Genomic DNA, 20246 nt, shown 5'->3' on the forward strand with positions numbered 1-20246 from the left:
GCCCCAAGAGCTCAGAATCCCACTGTAATCCCTCAAGAAAAACACAAATTAAGACTGAAAACGCCCATGATCCAATTCTGTAATGTTCAGATGCTTTGAGTGGACCTTTAAGCCTCAACTCTTGATGTTTACTGCTCATTCCGTGTTTCTCAAAGATCTGAAAACAGTGAGTCCTAACATACTGATAAGAACTATCTTACTGGAACAGCCTGTGACCCGCAGACCAAGTGTTAACTACTTTTCAATATTTTGACTTAACTGACAGGCAAAACAGCTTAAATGACACAATGTGAGCTAACAGATCAGCGTTCTCACACTGTCATCTGTTTCAGGTAATCTAGAGACACCCTGTCGAATTATTTCCTTGGCTTTTGGGGATTACTGTCAACGCTTAATAAAGACCATCATTATTATTATTATTAGACTTTGAAGGCCCATGATTTGACGTCCAAACTTCAACTTCCTCTGCTGCTGGGGTTTCCCAGACAGTGTTTACCTTATTGCTCCCTTCCCAGAGTGGGGATCCTTGACGCTTCTTGTTCTCTAACATAAATTAACAGTCATGTTTTCCTAGTCTAGGAGTCACAACTTCTCTGTGCCTCAGTTCTTCATCTGTAAAATGAGGATTAACACTGTAAACCCTGTGTGGGACTGCGACTATGTCCAACCCAATTATCTTATATAATGATGGCATTTATTAAGCGCTCACTATGTGCAAAGCACTGTTCTAAGCGCTGGGGAGGCTAGTTAAAAGGAGTTAATCCTTTTTTTTTTTTTAGGAATGTAAACTGGTGTTTAGAGTTTGTTTTTTTTAACGGTACTTGTCAAGCGCTACTATGTGCCAGGCAATGTACTAAGTTGTGGGGTAGATCAATCGTATTTATTGAGCGCTTACTGTGTGCACAGCACTGTACTAAGCGCTTGGGAAGTACAAGTTGGCAACATATACAGTCCCTACCCAACAGTGGGCTCACAGTCTAAAAATTAGATACCCGCTAATCAGGTTGGACGCAGTCCACGTCCCACCTGGGGCTCACGTCAATCTTCACCTCCATTTTTCCGATAAGAGAGGCGCAGAGAAGTGAAGTGACTCGCCCAGGGTCACACAGCAGACAACAGGGATCGGAACCCAGATCCTCACTCTATCCACGAGGCCGCACTGCTTAGTTCCCACCCAGGAGCGGAAGAGGAAAGCCGTCTCCGCTTGCTTCCCCGTTCTCCTTTGATCTGGAATGCTTTCAACAGGTGACAAGAAGGAAGAAGGCTCTGGTTACATACCCCGGAAATTTATTGAATGGTCTGCTTGAATACAATGCACGGAGAGGGGGTGGGATTGCTTAGTTTTGGTGCTCCTGGGAGGCCTCAAAAGCTCTGAGTTGCATGGGGCTGGCAATCAGGAGGAATTAAAAGTGTTAGGCCTAGTTCATATAGCCAATCAACCTCAGCTGGCATGGTTATCCTCTCGAGCAAAACTAGGGCACTCCCCTAAAAAGAGCTCACTGAATGCAAGCTACCGTGTAAAGTAGCTGACATTTGGGAGGAGCATTTCGGATGCTGGTCTGTCGGATCGTTTAAATACCTCAAAATAAAAAATACTCGGCTTTTGAAGTTTTCAATACTGGAAAACTTTCAAGTCTAGGGTGGCTACAGCCAGGAGGGCTGCTCTGCTCCTTGGGTTGAACCGGTTTGCCCGAGGAGTTAATCTTCGGCCTTGGCCTCCATTTCCTCAGCGTCGTCGTCTCCGTCCACTTCGGCATTTTCCCTCTCCAGCCTCTCCAGCTGTCTCGCCAGCTCCGTCTCATCTGTATCTGTGACCACCTTGGGCTGCGGAAGCAGGATCAACGCGTTACAAGCAGGAAGAGATACAGTTCTTTCCTTTTTTCCCCTTTCGGTTAAGAGAGTCGAGTGAAATATTAACAGGAAATAAACCAGTCCCATCGATCTTCACTGCCTGAGCAGTGAACACTTCTTTCAAACGGCTTTTTTGGGACTGGTAACTTTTTTATACGACCGATGACCACCTCGACTCTGGCTGACATTGTCAGCGGTTATCGAGGTGAGAAAGCGAGAGTTTTTCGAGTTTAGGGGGTCCTGGGAGTTAGAGTCACTAAGGAGACTAGTGTTGCTAAGTCAAAACTGATGTGCTGAAACCTGTAGACTAGACTGTGAGCCCGCTGTTGGGTAGGGACCGTCTCTACATGTTGCCAACTTGTACTTCCCAAGCGCTTAGTACAGTGCTCGGCACACAGTAAGCGCTCAATAAATACGACAATGAATGAATGTAATGCCGTGAATACTGTTTGTCTCGAATATCTTCCGTCGAGGACTGCTTGCAGGTGTTCTTTGGGTAAGAGCGTGGAAAGTGCAGCTGAGGGACCGATTTGGTGGGAATCCTCCCCCTCCCCACACCGACTCACCTCCATCTGCACATTGAAGACGCCCCTCTTCTCCTCGATTTTTTCTTTGATCACAGTCATGGCTTGATTGAGGACAGAGAGGCCTTCTGTCCTCTCCAGTGTCGTTGTGGTCATCACGTATCGGGGCGGAGCAATCAGATTAATCTAAACAAGAGGAAACAATCAGTCAAAAAGCTCCCAAGAGTCTTCTTTTACAATGCTGAATAATCAAAATATATCGAACAGTGGCTGCCTTTCCTGATTTTCATTCTGCTTACTAAGCTTAGGAGTCATCAAGCAGAGCTTTGAAAACGATCAATGAAAACAATCTCCATTCAGGCTTAAACTGTTCAAGTTGAAGCAGCCCGGCCGAGTGAAAAGAGCACCGAGAGGACCTGGGTTCTAATTCTGGTACTGCCACTTGGGTAAGTCCCTTAACTTCTCTGTGCCTCAATTTCCTTATCAGCAAAGTAGGGGTAAGATGCTTGTTCTCCCTTTCTTCCTCAGAGTGTGAGCCCGAGTGACAAGGACTATATCTGATCTGAATCTACTCTTGTGTCAGTACAGTGCCTGATACATAGTAAACTCGTCACCTTGACTGGCTTCCCTTGCTCCCACCCCCTGCGCTTATGTATATAATTCTATTTATTTATATTGATGCCTGTTTACTTATTTTGATGTACGTCTCCCCGCCTCTAGGCTACAAGCCCATTGTGGGCAGCGACTGTCTCTTTTTATTGCTGAATTGTACTTTCCAAGCACTTAGGACAGTGCTCTGCACCCAGTAAGCGCTCAATAAATACAACTGAAGGAATGAATGAAGTAAGCGCTTAACAAACGCCCCTATTTTCTTTTAAGACAACGGCGATTCCACAGTCAGGGTAGGATTCACTGGGCTTCATCAGAATGAGGTGGAAACTTTGGATTTTAACGTCACTGTTTTTGCCGAATGCTTTCTGTCAACATCTCCGTTGGGGCAATCACTCACCTTAATTGGCATAGTTTCTGTGGAACAGTTCAGACCTGCCCTCAGAGCTTCTTTCACAGCATCGATACCCTCATAACCATAACAGGCCACTTCAATATCTAAGAAAAGATCATCGCGAAGAATACTGAATTCTCAAATGTTCACAACAGCTTTCATATTTAGAATAGGTCGTGTTTGCTTTTAAGCTATTTCCCCCACATACTTCAAAATCATCCCATTTTAATTAGACATAATGGCAGTTTACACAATCTTCGGGCCTCTCACCTAGAACAAAAAAACAGCCCATTTCACCCACTTCTAGCTTTCCAATTAATAAAGCAATAGAGACGAAGATCTAGGTGGCAGCCTACAGTTTAATGTACTATGACAGACTTCCTGAAAGCGATAAATCCACTTTAATAGCAATTCGATGGCTGAAAATTCGGCAACTGACCATTCTCCAGATTTGGGAGGTTACATTTTGAAACTGCTTGTGTTCCCCTTCAAGTAGGAGGGAATGATGCAGCTGCTTTTTATAGCCACCGAGGCTACGCTCTTCCTTCAGGAGAGCAGGGGACTGCTTTGTGGTGTTCAGGAAATACCAAGCATGGAGAGCGCTTTGATTTCTTAGAAACAGGAGGAAAGAAACTACAGCCAAACCCCAATGTTCTCTGGGTTTATATTTTTGTTCTAACAAACACAAGGGGGTATCGGGAAATGTACTTCCTGTTCGAATTATAGGAAATTCTCGGTAGCCACGAAATCCCCGACTATTCCTACTTCAAAAACAACAAGGAGAGGAACTTTTGATAAAATTCGCTCAGTTACGTGACCTTCTTAAAGAGCCAGTGCCACAAACTAGACTTTCACTGAGTCCACGTTCTTATAACCTCAATACTCACCTGCTCGGATTTTGACAGCCTGTGGCGTCAAGCGCCTATTTATGTTGTCAATTAGCACACGCCGCTCGTCTTCATTTAAATCTAGTCCATCAAGGATAGAGGGGTCTCTGAAAGGGAAACAAGGAAAAAGAAATGCCTGAAGGCAGATAGGCACCTGCGAAGCAAGGGTATTACAATTAAAGCTTTCAGGGAAGACAGGTGGCATGGTCTCATCTGCCGATGCTTCTGCTCTGTGTCCACTTATGAGCACTAAGCCGTGAATTTTCACAGTAGCGATTTTTAACTGACCCTTTAGAAAAGAATGTCCGTCATTTTTAATCGCAAAAATGCATAAAATACCGTTTCTTTCTTTAGGACCAATCAGACCAAAGGGAGAAGGTGGAGCTCTCTCCTTTGGCCGGAGGCCCAGGGGAGGCAGCTTTAAATAAGTGCTTTTCTCTCCCCACTTCCAACTCAAGGGCTCCAAGTGGCTCCAAGAAGAGCCAGACAAGGCCCTAGAGCCAGAGTTTGCAGACCCCTGATCTAGGGTTATCAATTTTGAAGGCGGCCCCCTCTCCCGCCAGGAATCCTCCTCGCCTTCCCTCCCACAGGAGGCGGAAATGGAATCAAGACGCATCCTTACGAGACCGCGAGCTTAAAGGCGTCGTAAGCACCGTATCCTGGCTTTTTATACTTGTCGTCGAAGACCCAGGCAGTCCTCTGGAACAGGCTTTCCAACTGTTCGTCCTTGGTGTACTCCAACACTTCGGCCACGTGGCGAAGGATACTATAAACCTAGTACAAAAGGGGAAGGAAAAATTGGAAGATGTGTTTGACTACTGCCGTAATACAGGCCGCTGGAGCTCCAATACAAGCCGGTCTCATGCCGCAGCTGAGAGCGGCAGAGAAGACCCTAAGGGACACGAGGAAATGGGGAGGCGGGAGGGAAAAGGAGCTAAGACTCAGAGACCCGCAGTGAGTTCTCTTTGTCCCCTGAGTCGGGACAGGTGAGCAGGAAAACTTGGGTGAGGAGCCAAAAAATCCCAACAGCCCCGTCCCCTGTGCCCCCACCCACGGCACGTAGATCTCTGGTGGGGTGGGTTGGGTTTCTTGCAACTAAACTTCTCTTCCCTGAGATGGACAGGTAAGGAACAAGTCAGGATTCATTTTCTCCAAACCCTGAATTTAAAAAAGCTTTGTCAGTCTGCCATCAGGTTTCCTCCGGGGCCCTTACCACGGTTAATCTCTAATTCCCCCACTTTACCACTCCCAATTGGCACTGCACTCGTTCCCTGCACCCTAGGCATCACCACAACCTCTGCAGCACTTGGGTACATCTTACATCTTCTCCAAGGGGCCTTCCCCGCCTAAGCGCTCATCTCCCCTACCTCTCCTCCCTTCCTTCTGCGCTTGAAGAACCACCCCACAGCACTTACGTATATATATGTAGTTACTTTAATGTCTCCTTCCCCTTCTAGACGGCAAGCTCGTTGTGGGCACGGAGCGGGCCTACCAACCCTGTACTCTCCCAAGCGCTTAGTACAATGCTCTGCCCACAGTAAGTACTCAATATATATCATTGGCCGATTGATTGATCTAAGTAGTTTCCTTTTTTAGGGATTCCCCTTGAGGATGATGGATAAAATGAAGGAGAATACAAAAAAGAATATTTCACTTCCTTCCTTGTTTCTCCTCAGTGAAATACAAACACCAGGAGGAGGGGGCGGGGGGTTACTGAGCCAATTTTCTTGGGTTTAGTGCAGAATTTTACCAGGCCATTTATTACACAGCAAGACTAGTCATCCCTATACTCTGAAAAGGTATTCATTCAGGGATGAAAACAGAGATGAACTCCCCTGACTTTTTGCTGGTAAAATGGACACCTCAACTCCCTTCCATAAGGGAGTAAGCTGCTGCTAAAAATGGTTAAAAAATTGGATTTTCAGCACACTTTCAACATTTTTACCTAGCGACCGGACAGGGCCCAGAATCTCTACTATGCCCCCACCCTCCCCAACTATGTGCTTGTTTTCTCTTCTCCCACTGTGGCATCATCCTTGCACTTGTACTCTTTGTTCACCCCACCTTCGGTATACCAACAGTTTATTTATATTCCTGTCCATCTCCCCCTCTAGACCGTAAGCTCCTTGTGGGCAGGGAACATCTACCAACTCTTAATACTGAACTCTCAAGCACTTAGTACGGTGCTCCTCACGTGGTAAGCTCTCAAAAAAATAAAGTTAGTGACGGCTAAGGATATATTTATGCATATTTTCTAGGTTTAAAGAATGCGGCATACTGACCAGCACAAAAACCTGGAGTAGGCTGTTCAAAAAAAATCAACTTACGGTTTTTGATTTGGTGAACTTATCTTCACATTTAATAGCCTCCTCCGGAGAAACTCTTCTTTTTGACAAGTCAATATAACCTAGTGAGAGAATTTTCAAAAATTACCACTGCTGGGATCGGTAACCTTTTTATTCAGAAGAGAAGCAGTGTGGCCTAGAGGAAAGAGCACAGGCCTGGGAGTCCGCGGGCCTGGGTTCTAATCCCAGCTTTGCCAGGTGTCTGCTGTGTGATCTTGGGCAAGTCTTCTAACTACTCTGTACCCCAGTTTCCTTATCTGTAAAGTGGGGATAAAGGGCCTGTTCTCCCTTTCACTGCGAGCCCTATGTGGGTAAGGGAAGAGGTCCCACCATACCCACTAGTGAAGGTGCCCTCCTCTCCATTTCGTATTAAGTAGGTAATACTATAAAACCTTATTTGGGTACCGCTTTTCATTATAAACATTATTTTAATGTTTATTTTCGTGAGAGGATCAAACTAAAAGCAGACTATGAATCAAAACGCCTAGGGGCCCAATGTCAAGTTAAGCACCAGGGCTTAATGGTTACTTAGTCCCAGTGTCTTGGTCCCAGTTCCGGAAAAATGGAAAAACTGACCCGAGAACACTGCAAATTATGACGCACGGGGAAAGTGCTTCAAAGTGCACAACGGCGACCTTTTCTAGCAGACTAAAGAACTATATCCACAACGTAATATCTTCAGAGTAGCCGTGCGGCCTCATCGACGGACCCCAAGGCCGGGAGTCAGGAAACCCGGGTTGGAATCCTGTCTCTGCCGCTGGGCTGCTGTGTGAGTTCGGGCAAGTCACTCAGCTTCTTCATACCTCAGTTTCCTCGTCTGTAAACTGGGGATGAAATACCTGCCCTCCCTCCCTGAAGACCCTGGGCAAGGCAGGGACAGTGTCTGATCGGGTTATCCTACTCTGGCATCTGGCCCACTGCTTGGCACACAGAAAGGGCCAAATTAATATCACCATTACTACTATTATTACCTGCCAATTTTGATCTCCTCCTCAACCATTCTGTTTGAAACGGAGATTGCCATTTTCTAGAAGATTCGCTAGAGCCCCATTTAGAACAGAGCCCCAGAAAGACGGTGTACTGGATGGAAAACTAAGGTGACGGACGGGGCAGGGCACGGGACGCCCAGCCCCGGCCCCTTCTTGTTCGACTACGTGATTCAGCCCGGGCACGAGTCCATCGCCCGGCTTTTCAAATAAAGGGAAAAAAACCAAGTCGGAGACTCTGTAAGGAAAGGAAATCGTTGGACTCCCAGAGCTCCGATGCCCTGGAGCCGGGGCACACCGTTCCCGATACGAGGTACGGAGTCCAGGGGGCCCAATCACAGATCCGATTCCCCGAATCGGGGGCTCGGCTCCGTTTTACCTTTCTCTTTGTCGACTCTGATGACGACCACGCACTCGTTCCTGCCGATGCGGATGAGTTTGTTGATGGAGCGGATCCGCCTCCTGGACAGCTCGCTGAGGAGAATCATGCCCTCGATGTTGTTGTATTCCAGGAGGCTGACGTAGGCGCCCATTTCCGCGATCGATCTGACGTTGACCATCACGACATCTTCCACTTCGGGAAATTTGTGCTGATAGAATCGACAACTTAGCCCCGGCATTCTGCAACTGAAGCGGGAATTATTTAAACGCGAGGACAAGAACCGGCAAGGGTCATTCTTTCAAGCTGTCAGTGAGGCAGGGACTGTTGCATGGTAACTCTCCCAAGAGCTTAGTACACTGCTCTGCACACGGTAAGCTCTCAATAAACACCACTGATGGACTTCTAGGTCATAACATCGAAAAGGAAAAAAGATATGTGCTCTCCGACGACACTTTAAAAGCGTACTTTTATTTTCTTTCAGGAAAACAAGTGATTCATGAACCTGACATATGAATGGTAATTCACACTGCACAATTCTGTACGAAGCAGAGGAAGATGCAGTCTTGTTTTTTGATGATATGTTAAGTGCTTACTGTGTAACAGGGACTGTATATATGTATATATATATATATATATATATGTATATATGTTTGTACATATTTATTACTCAATTTATTTATTTATTTTATTTGTACATATCTATTCTATTTATTTTATTTTGTTAGTATGTTTGGTTTTGTTCTCTGTCTCCCCCTTTCAGACTGTGAGCCCACTGTTGGGTTGGGACTGTCTCTATATGTTGCCAATTTGTACTTCCCAAGCGCTTAGTACAGTGCTCTGCACATAGTAAGCGCTCAATAAATACGATTGATGATGATGATGACCGCACTAAGTGTTGGGGTAGATAAAAGCTAATCAGGTTGGACACGGTCCCCGTCCCACAGGTGGCTCTCAGCTTAAGTAGGAGGGAGAATTGGTAATGAAACCCCCATCTCCCTGTCCCACACGGGGCTCGTAGTCTAACTAGGAGAGAGAACTGGTACTGAGACCCCATTTTACAGATGAGGGAACTGAAGCACAGAAATTCAGTGACTTGCCTAAGGACACCCGGCAGACAAGTGATAGAGCCGGGATCAGAACTCAGGTCTTGATTCCCTGGCCCGTGTTCTTTCCACTAGGTGACACCGTGAAAATCAGTCGAAATGATAAGAGGAAATGCTTTAATCTTTGTTCTGCTAAGAACTTGGGAAACGCAGGTGGTTTTTATGTACCCTATAGACACCCACATACATGTACTTCATAATATTACCACCTTAAACAATACTAAATGGAGAGGTGGGCACCTTCACTGTTCCAATAAGCCTGTCCCCAACTTCTTCGGCAGCACTGGAATCTCGTGGCCCCAAGATCAGGGGGCTTCATACCACCTGCCTTCCCCCTAATTTCAAGAGGCTTTTCAGAATAGACACATCTTTTTCTCTCTAATCTGCAGGAGGAGTTCAAATGCTATAGTTTGAAAGCAAAAAAGAACACAGGTCACCCAGATGAATCGATACCTATCGGCTCCAGCTAGACTTTAAAGAGTCGCATAGCTCGGTGCCCACACTTCCCCTCAAATCTGCAGGCACCCACATTTTATCCTTACTGCTAGACCAAACATTCATGTCCCGAATAGTGTCATTTTCAGCTACCGAAACCTCTTTCCCTTTCCACGGCATAAAACCGAAGTCTTTGGTCACCATTAGAGCACTAAATATATACCACGCTTGCTCTCTTTGATCTCCCCAAGCTTCTTTCAGCACGATTCCCTGCTGCCACACCCAATGGTGAAATTAAATTTAGGAAGCCACATATCTTTCTCATAAATGCCACAAGGGCAGAGTCTCCAAGGAAGACCTGTAAGGTGTTCAAACTGCACGGCAGAAATCCCGGAATGCTTTTAAATAAAAAGTTTTAAGACGGGCAGGTTGTAGTCATTTACTTATATGCTGCTGGTCACTCGAAATTCACTTCCTTTGTCCGTGCGAGCCGCTCCCGATCGTTTTATGATAATTGAGGCCTCCTCGCTGTCGTCTTATGATGAAGGAACAAATGGGCAGCCTTGAAGATGACTCAATTTGGCCTCAGATTCTGTCACGCCACATCAGCCCAAGCAAAAATAATGAAAATATACATTAATAGAGCACGGATCTTTAAAATACAATACTCTCCAGCTGAAGTATATGAAAAGACGGACAAAAATTCTCATTCTGAACAATGTAGAACGCAGATACTCTTTCTTTTGGGTTGAGCACGAGACATTCATCGTAGCCCGGTTACTGAAGACGGGTGAGCATGACAAAGTGAGTTTTCCTTAACGCACGGTTTTGGCAAGGACACAGCCCCATTGTGAAAAAGAAGATCTGGTGTATTTATTTAGAACCCGTCATGCCAAGCCCGAACTGACTTGTGTTGTCCTGTTGCTGGGTAGGGACCGTCTCTATATGTTGCCGACTTGTACTTCCCAAGCGCTTAGTACAGTGTTCTGCACACAGTAAGCACTCAATAAATACGATGGAATGAAAAGAACACCACCACCCCTAGCCCCAAATCCCTACTTGCATTCTGGCCAAAATACAGATTGAAAGCATATTCATTCATTCATTCATTCATTCGTATTTATTGAGCACTGTGTTCACAGCACTGTCCTAAGCGCTTGGGAAGTACAAGTTGGTAACATCTAAAGACAGTGGCAAAACGGAGAGCTGTCATATCTGTCATGCGTTTACTAGGTGCCAGGCGCTGTAGTAAGCGCTGGGGTAGACACAAAGTTGTCAGGTTGGACACAGTTCCTGTCCCACATGGGGCTCCCAATCTTAATCCCCATTTCACAGATGAGGTAACTGATGCACAGAGAAGTACCTTGCCTAAGGTCAAAAGGAAGATAAGTAGTGGAGCCAGGAGGGTTAGGAGGGGCAAGCATTTGGCCCAAATCCTGGTCTAGACCAACCTCTTTTTTTGTCCTGTCCCCCTCCTCCCCCCTTCCCTTCCCCACAGTATATATATATATATATATTTGTACATATTTATTACTCTATTTATTTATTTATTTTACTTGTACATATTCTATTTTGTTTTGTTGTCTGTCTCCCCCTTCTAGACTGTGAGCCCACTGTTGGGTAGGGACCGTCTCTCTATGTTGCCAACGTGTACTTCCCAAGTGCTTAGTCCAGTGCTCTGCACACAGTTAGCGCTCAATAAATACGACTGAATGAATGAAATGGCAGTTGGTGAGCCCCACTGGGGGGGACAAGGACTGTGTCCGGCCTGGTTATCTTGTATTTACCCCCAGGATTCAGTTCAGTGCTTGGCACACAGTAAGGGCTTAACAAACACCGTCGTCATAAAGTGGGACTTTTGAACTCCTGGGGAAAGATCGACAAGTTCCAGGAGTTTCTGGGGGGAAACCACTGGCAGACCCAGTGAGTACAGTGCTCTGCACACAATAAGCGCTCAATAAATACGATTGATGATGATGATGATGAGTGCAAAGTGATTGCCATCCATGAACCACTCCCTACGCTGCTGGAGGCCGAACCTGGAGGGAAGTGTGTCAGACCCTCCTCCTTCAGGGCATTACTTCAGGCCTCATTTATTCAATCGTATTAATTGAGCACTTACTGTGTGCAAGGCACTGGACTAAGCGCTTGGGAAGTACAAGTCGGCAACATCTAGAGACGGTCCCTACCCAACAACGGGCCCACAGTCTGGAAGGGGGAGACGGACGACAGAACAAACCATGTAGACGGGTGTCAGAGTTGTCAGAATAAATAGAATTAAAGCTAGAAGCACATCATTAACAAAATAGATAGTAAATATGTACAAGTTAAATAGAGTAATAAATCTGTACAAATATATATACAGGTGCTGTGGGGAGGGGAAGGAGGTAAGGCGGGGGGGATGGGGAGGAGGAGAGGAAAATGGGGGCTCAGTCTGGGAAGGACTCCTAGAGGAGGTGAGCTCTCAGTAATAATAATAATAATGGTATTTGTTAAGCGCTTACTATGTGCAAAGCACCGTTCTAAGTGCTGGGGGTGATCAGGTTGTCCCACGGGAGGCTCGCAGTCTTAATCCGCATTTTACAGATGAGGGAACTGAGGCACAGAGAAGTGAAATGACTTGCCCAAGGTCACACAGCCGACAAGTGGCGGAGCCGGAATTTGAACCCATGACCTCTGCCTCCAAAGCCCGGGCTCTTTCCACTGAACCACGCTGCTTCAGTAGGGCTTTGAAAGGAGGGAAAGAGCTAGCCTGGAGGGGAAAATTGCTTTTCCGGCTTCCCCCGCTCCCGACTCACCTTTTCACCATCATCATCAATCGTATTTATCGAGCGCTTACTGTGTGCAGAGCACTGGACTAAGCGCTTGGGAAGTACAAGTTGGTGACATATAGAGACGGTCCCTACCCAACAGTGGGCTCACAGTCTAAAAACCTTTTGCGTAAAATGGGATCCGCTTAATACTTATTTGCTTGCGCCTGGTCTTTCCACTAGCCAGGTGGCAAAGAGTGACATGGGGGGACTGGGCAAGCGGAGACGGCTCGTGGCGAACCACCACGCAAGCACGTGCCTCACCCTTTCTAACCCCTGTTGCCAACTTGTACTTCCCAAGCGTTTAGTACAGTGCTCTGCACACAGTAAGCGCTCAATAAATACGATTGATTGATTGATTGTTGCCTGAACATGGCCCACTTGACCGGCAAGGGCCCAGAAAAGACGCAATACCACGTTTTCATGGGCGAAGTACGGGAGTGGGAATGAGATTCTCCCTCACGCTTCCGGACGGTCTCGCCGTCAGCTTCCAACTGAAGGACGTTTTCGGGCCTTGGGTTTATTTTTTCCGCCAAACTCAAGCCCAGAGTACAGCAAAAAAAAGTCCCTTAGCGTGGTAGCACAGACATCATCATCATCAGTTGTATTTATTGAGCGCTTACTGTGTGCAGAGCACTGTGCTAAGCGCTTGGGAAGTACAAGCTGGCAACATAGAGAGACAGTCCCTACCCAACAGTGGGCTCACAGTTCCCTCCCCTCTTGAGAGGAGAGGTGGACGAGAATTTGGAGAGTCAATCAATCAATCGTATTTATTGAGCGCTTACTGTGTGCAGAGCACTGTACTAAGCGCTTGGGAAGTACACGTTGGCAACATAGAGAGACGGTCCCTACCCAACAGTGGACTCACAGTTCCCTCCCCTCTTGAGAGGAGAGGTGGATGAGAATTTGGAGAGTCAATCAATCAATCGTATTTATTGAGGGCTTACTGTGTGCAGAGCACTGTACTAAGCGCTTGCTGGCCAAAGCACCCTCTCTCCTCGGCCTTGCACCCAACAAGGGGGAGAATGAGAAACATACCCTGCTCTGGCGCATTGGGAACAGTCTTGATAAACACGAGAGAAGAACTGAAGGAGCCCCCACCCACAAGTCCACGTGCAAGCAGCGTGGCTCAGTGGAAAGAGCCCGGGCTCAGGAGCCACAGGTCACGGGTTCAAATCCCGGCTCCCCCAACTGTCAGCTGTGTGACTTTGGACAAGTCACTTCACTTCTCTGGGCCCCATTTTTCCGGATGAGGGGGACTATGTGAGCCCCCCCGTGGGACAACCTGATCACCCTGTAACCTCCCCCGCGCTTAGAACAGTGCTTTGCACGTAGTGAGCGCTTAATAAATGCCATCGTCATCATAGTAAGCGCTCAATAAATACGATTGATTGATTATTATTATTTCTGAACTAAATGTTTAAGTACAACCCAGCACATAAAAATCTTCTGAAAAGGCAGGAGGGGCTTCCACTCCCAGTTTCTACAGTTCCGTGGCCTTTCCTTTCGCAAGAACTGTGGACAACAGAAAACCCTTCACAAACAGTACCGCGCGCCGGCTTTTCTGAGTCAGATAATAATAATGGCATTTATTAAGCGCTTACTATGTGCAAAGCACTGTTCTAAGCGCTGGGAGATACAAGGTGATCAGTTTGTCCCACGTGGGGCTCACGGTCTTAATCCCCATTTTACAGATGAGGGAACTGAGGCCCAGAGAAGTTAAGTGACTTGCCCAAAGTCACGCAGCTGACAAGTGGCAGAGCAGGGATTTGAACCCATGACCTCTGACTCCAAAGCCCGGGCTCTTTCCACTGAGCCATGCTGCTTCTCAATAATAATAATAATAATTATTATTATATAATAATAATGACGATAATTTTGGTATCTGTTAAGCGCTTACTACGTGCAAAGCACTGTTCTTAGCGCCGGGGGAGGACGCAAGGTGATCAGGTTGTCCCATGTGGGGCTCACAGTCTTAACCCCCATTTTACAGAGGGGGGAACTGAGGCACAGAGAAGCGAAGTCACTTGCCCAAAGTCACACAGCTGACAAGATTTGAACTCATGACCTCTGACTCCCAAACCCGTGCTCCTTCCACTGAGCCAGACTGCTTCTCTGGTGTAACATTAATAATAATAATAATGGCATTTATTAAGTGCAGAGCCCTGTTCTAAGCGCTGGGGAATTTACAAGGTGATCAGGTTGTCCCACGTGGGGCTCACAGTCTTCACCCCCATTTTACAGCATCGACCTACTGAGAGAATTTAAAAAAGGCAGAAATGTTAGCACAATCAAAGCGTCTTCCTGGGTAGGTGAGAGGGATAACGGCCGCCACAGCGCAGCACCGTAAAGAGGATCGATGGGCAGCTATTTATTTTCTCAGTGACGTGCCTCTAGTTTTAATTCTATTTATTCTGATGACTTGACACCTGACCGCGTGTTTTGTTGCCCGTCTCCCCCTTCTAGACTGTGAGCCCGTTGTTGGGTAAGGGACCGTCCCTCTACGTTGCCGACTTGTACTTCCCAAGCGCTTAGTACAGTGCTCTGCACACAGAAAGCGCTCAATAAATATGAATGCATGAAAAGCCCCGTAATTATTCTGATCTCGAGGAGCTGTTATTGGTACGCCTAATGAGGTCAGTGACCAGAAATGTTTAAACACCACTGCCAGCTGGAAGTGAAGCAGCGTGGCCCTGTTGGACGGGGTTCCTACTCCCGGCCCCGCCACTTGTCTGTGCGACCTTGGGCAAGTCCCTTCACTTTTCTGTGCCTCAAGTTACCGCCGCTGTAAAATGGGGATTAAGACTGTGAGGCATTCGGAGAAGCAGCGTGGCTCAGGGGAAAGAGCCCGGGGTTTGGAGTCGGAGGTCACGGGTTCTCCGCCAACTGTCAGCTGTGTGACACTGGGTAAGTCACTTAACTTCTCTGTGCCTCAGTTCCCTCATCCGTAAAATGGGGATGAAGACCGTGAGCCCCACATGGGACGGACTGATCACCCTGTATCCCCCCCAGCGCTTAGAACAGTGCTTTGCACATAGTAAGTGCTTAACAAATACCATCGTTACTAGTCATTCATTCAATCGTATTTATTGAGCGCTTACTGTGTGCAGAGCACTATACTAAATGCTTGGAAGGGACACATAATAATGGTATTTGTTAAGCGCTATGTGCCAAGCACTGTTCTAGACGCTGGGATGGATACAGGGTGATCAGGTTGTCCCACATGAGGCTCACACTTTTAATCTCCATTTTGCAGATGAGGTAACTGAGGCACAGAGAAGTTAAGTGACTTGCCCTGACAAGCGGCGGAACGGGAATTGGACCGCCTCTATAAGTTGCCAAGTTGTACCTCCCAAGCGCTTAGCCCAGTGCTCTGCACACAGTAAGCGCTCAATAAATACGATGGAATGAATGAATATAGAGACGGTCCCTACCCAACAACAGTCTAGAAGGGGGAGACGGACAAGAAGACAAAACACGTAGACAGGTGTCAATACCATGACAGAGAAGCAGTGCGGCTCAGTGGAAAAAGCCCGGGCTTTGGAGTCAGAGGTCATGGGTTCAAATCCCGGCTTTGTCTCAACTGTCAGCTGTGTGACTTTGGGCAAGTCACTTCACTTCTCTGGGCCTCAGTTCCCTCATCTGTAAAATGGGGGTTAAAACTGTGAGCCCCTTGTGGGACAACCTGATCACCTTGTAACCTCCCCAGCGCTTAGAACAGCACTTTATACATAGTAAGCGCTTGACAAATACCATTATTAATTATTAATTAATGACAATATCATGTTGAGAAAACAGGTGTCTTCTAGACTGTGAGCCCGCTGTTGGGTAGGGGCCGTCTCTATGTTCCCCCTCCCCACAGCACCTGTATATATGTAAATGTTTGTACATATTTATTACTCTATTTATTAATTTTATTTGTACATATTTATTCCATTTATTTTATTTTGCTAACATGTTTTGTTTTGTCGTCTGTCTCCCCCTTCTAGACTGTGAGCCCGCTGTTGGGTAGGGACCGTCTCTATATGTTGCCAGCTTGGACTTCCCAAGCGCTTAGTACAGTGCTCTGCACACAGTAAGTGCTCAATAAATATGATTGAATGAGTGAATGAATGAGCTTGTATTTCCCAAGCGCTTAGTCCAGGGCTCTGCACACAGTAAGCGCTCAACAAATACGATTGAATGAATGAACTTGTACTTCCCAAGCGCTTAGTCCAGTGCTCTGCACACTGTAAGCGCTCAATGCAACTGAATGAATGAATGAACTTGTACTTCCCAAGCGTAGTCCAGTGCTCTGCACAATGTAAGCGCTCAATACGATTGAATGAATGAACTTGTACTTCCCAAGCGCTTAGTCCAGTGCTCTGCACACTGTAATCGCTCAATACGATTGAATGAATGAATGAACTTGTACTTCCCAAGCGCTTAGTCCAGTGCTCTGCACACTGCAAGCGCTCAATACGATTGAATGAATGAACTTGTACTTCCCAAGCGCTTAGTCCAGTGCTCTGCACACTGTAATCGCTCAATACGATTGAATGAATGAATGAACTTGTACTTCCCAAACGCTTAGTCCAGTGCTCTGCACACTGTAAGCGCTCAATACGACTGAATGAATGAACTTGTACTTCCCAAGCGCTTAGTCCAGTGCTCTGCAAACTGTAAGCGCTCAATAAATACGATTGAATGAATGAATGAACTTGTACTTGCCAAGCGCTTAGTCCAGGGCTCTGCACACAGTAAGCGCTCAATAAATACGACTGAATGAATGAATGAACCTGCACTTCCCAAGCGCTTAGTCCAGGGCTCTGCACACAGTAAGTGCTCAATAAATACGACTGAATGAATGAATCTGTACTTCCCAAGCGCTTAATCCAGTGCTCTGCACACTGTAAATGCTCAATAAATACGACTGAATGAATGAAGTTGCACTTCCCAAGCACTTAGTCCAGGGCTCTTCACACAGTAAGCGCTCAATAAATACGACTGAATGAATGAAGGAACTTGCACTTCCCAAGTGCTTAGTCCAGTGCTCTTCACACAGTAAGCGCTCAATAAATATGACTGAATGAATGCAGGAACTTGCACTTCCCAAGTGCTTAGTCCAGTGCTCTGCACACTGTAAGTGCTCAATAAATACGATTGAATGCATGAATTTGTACTTCCCTAGCGCTTAATCCAGTGCTCTGCACACTGTAAGCGCTCAATAAATGCGACTGAATGAACTCGTACTTCCCAAGCGCTTAGTCCAGTGCTCTGCACACAGTAAGCGCTCAATAAATACGATTGAGTGAATGAACTTGTACTTCCCAAGCGCTTAGTCCAGTGCTCTGCACACAGTAAGCGCTCAATAAATACGATTGAGTGAATGAATGAACCTGTACTTCCCAAGCGCTTAGTCCAGTGCTCTGCACACAGTAAGCGCTCAATAAATACGATTGAGTGAATGAATGAACCTGTACTTCCCAAGCGCTTAGTCCAGTGCTCTGCACACAGTAAGCGCTCAATAAATACGACTGAGTGAATGAATGAACCTGTACTTCCCAAGCGCTTAATCCAGTGCTCTGCACACAGTAAGCGCTCAATAAATACGATTGAGTGAATGAGTGAACTTGTACTTCCCAAGCGCTTAGTCCAGTGCTCTGCACACTGTAAGCGCTCAATAAATACGACTGAATGAATGAACCTGCACTTCCCAAGCGCTTAGTCCAGGGCTCTTCACACAGTAAGCGCTCAATAAATACGACTGAGTGAATGAATGAACTTGTACTTCCCAAGCGCTTAGTCCAGTGCTCTGCACACTATAATTGCTCAATAAATACGACTGAATGAATGAACTCGTACTTCCCAAGCGCTTAGTCCACTGATCTGCACACAGTAAGCGCTCAATAAATACGACTGAACGAACTCGTACTCCCCAAGCGCTTAGTCCAGTGCTCTGCACACAGTAAGCGCTCAGTCAATACGACTGAGTGAATGAACACCCTCAGAGAAAATGGAATTCCAGCTGTAGACACGTCATTAACGATACAGAGTAGTAAATGCGAACAGATAAAATCAACAGAGTAATAAATGCGCAGAAATCTACATACAAGTGGTGTGGGGAGGCGTAAGGGCAGGAGAGGCCGGGGGTCTCAATGCGGGAAGGCCTCCCGGAGGAGGTGAGCCCTCAGCCAACGCCCTCCCCCTCCCCCTCCGGGCCGCCCCTAACAACCACCTTGCGCTCGACGCTCCGCACCCGCCGCCGCCTCTCTTCTTCCTCTTCTTCTTCCTCCTCCCCCTCGGCGGACCGCACCGCACCGCACAGCACCGCACCACCACGCCTCAGCCTGCACGCCTCCCGACCGGACCGCACCGCGCATGCGCCGATACCCCTCACCCCACCCCGCGCATGCGCCGACACCCCTCACCCCACGCCGCGCGTGCGTCGACAACACCCACACCGCGCACTCGCCGGCACCTCCACCCCACCGCGCATGCGCCAGCACCCCCTCCACCCCCCCCCACACTCGCAGGCCCCCGTCCGGCGCATGCGCCAGCACCCCCTCCACCCCCCCCCCCACACACACTTGCAGGTCCCCGCCCGGCGCATGCGCCAGCACCCCCTCCACCCCCGGGCACTCGCCGGCCCCCCCCCGCGCATGCGCCCCGCGCACTTGCCGGCACCCCCGCCAACCCCGTGCGTATGCGCAAGCACTCCACACTTGCAGGTCCCCGCCCGGCGCATGCGCCAGCACCCCCTCCACCCCCGGGAACTCGCCGGCCCCCCCCGCGCATGCGCCCCGCGCACTTGCCGGCACCCCCGCCAACCCCGTGCGTATGCGCAAGCACTCCACACCCCCCCCCCGCGCACTCGCTGGCCTCCCCAAGCGCATGCGCCCCCACCCGCCTCCGCGCATGCACTCCCGCCTCCCCGCACTCGCCGGCAACCCCCCCCCCCCCCCGCGCGCGCATGCGCCTCGCGGGCCCGCCACAGCCGCGCGTGCGGCGGCACACACCAACCCCGCGCATGCGCCCCGCGCACTCCCCTGCTCCCCCTCCACGCCCGCGCATGCGCCCCGCGAGCCCACCACCCCCGCGCACCCTCCGGCAACCCCCCCCGCGCATGCGCCAGCACCCCCGCCACGCCCCGCGCCCTCGCCGGCACCCCCGCTGCGCATGCGCCAGCGCTCCTCGCGCCCCCCTCCCCTCCCCCCGCCATAGAATGTGGCTCCCCTCGGGGCGGGAGCGGCGCCCTGAGGAGGCCCGCTCTCCGTCGCCCTCCCCTCGAAGACCCCCTCCCTCCCTCCCTCCCTTCCTCCCTTCCCCAACTACCTACTTGGGGCCTCAAGCTGCCAACGGGCCGCGAGTCTGGGCGGAAGCAGGGCGCGGGCACGTGACCGCCGCTTCCCAGCTCACGCGAGAACTTCCGGCCGGCGACGGCCATCCGGGCCCTTCCGGCCGAGGCGGGAGGCGGCTGCCGGAACCGGAAACGCGTCATCCAGGGGGCCGCGCACGCGCGCGGCCGCGGAGGTCACGTGCCGGCGGCGGCCAGCTGACGGGGCTCCTTCTGAGGCGACGGCCTGTCGTGACAGGGCCGCGTCGCGACCGCCGCGATGTCGGGGAAAGACCGGATCGAGATCTTCCCCTCGAGGATGTGAGTGTCGGGGGAGAGGGGTACAAGGACCTGGGTTCGAATCCCGACCCCTGCCGCCTGACCTTCACTAAAGGCCCTTCCGCCTTTTTCCGGGCCTCAGTTCTCTCACCTATCAAATAACAACCATAATGACGGCCTTTATGAGGCGCTTACTATGTGCCAACCACTGTTCTAGGCGCTGGGGAGAATAATAATAATAATGATGATGGCATTTATCCCCATTTGGCAGATGAGGCCACTGAGGCCCAGGGAAGTGACTTGCCCCAAGTCACCCAGCTGACAAG

The 20246-nt window shown here is 48.8% G+C and overlaps 1 protein-coding gene across 4 annotated transcripts; it reads right to left on the reverse strand.

Moving 5' to 3' along the window:
• Nucleotides 1–1270: 1270 nt before the first annotated feature.
• On the reverse strand, nucleotides 1271–19741 carry EIF2S1 (eukaryotic translation initiation factor 2 subunit alpha). 4 transcript variants are annotated; one of them, XM_038765811.1, is made up of 9 exons: nucleotides 19645–19741; nucleotides 9960–10108; nucleotides 7976–8217; nucleotides 6593–6672; nucleotides 4888–5039; nucleotides 4266–4372; nucleotides 3385–3482; nucleotides 2418–2561; nucleotides 1271–1824 (listed from the first exon to the last, which is right to left on the reverse strand). In XM_038765811.1, the coding sequence occupies exons 3-9, from the start codon at nucleotides 8214–8216 to the stop codon at nucleotides 1699–1701; spliced, it is 948 nt and encodes a 315-aa protein (XP_038621739.1). In that variant the 5' UTR covers nucleotide 8217; nucleotides 9960–10108; nucleotides 19645–19741; the 3' UTR covers nucleotides 1271–1698. The 4 variants fall into 4 exon arrangements, with proteins under 4 accessions (XP_038621739.1, XP_038621737.1, XP_038621738.1 ...); XM_038765809.1 differs by having other exon boundaries at nucleotides 7976–8223; XM_038765810.1 differs by lacking the exon at nucleotides 19645–19741 and adding an exon at nucleotides 18544–18608 and having other exon boundaries at nucleotides 7976–8223.
• Nucleotides 19742–20246: the final 505 nt, after the last annotated feature.

This window comes from Tachyglossus aculeatus, chromosome 23, assembly GCF_015852505.1.
Source record: "Tachyglossus aculeatus isolate mTacAcu1 chromosome 23, mTacAcu1.pri, whole genome shotgun sequence".
In the NCBI taxonomy this organism is placed as follows: domain Eukaryota; kingdom Metazoa; phylum Chordata; class Mammalia; order Monotremata; family Tachyglossidae; genus Tachyglossus; species Tachyglossus aculeatus.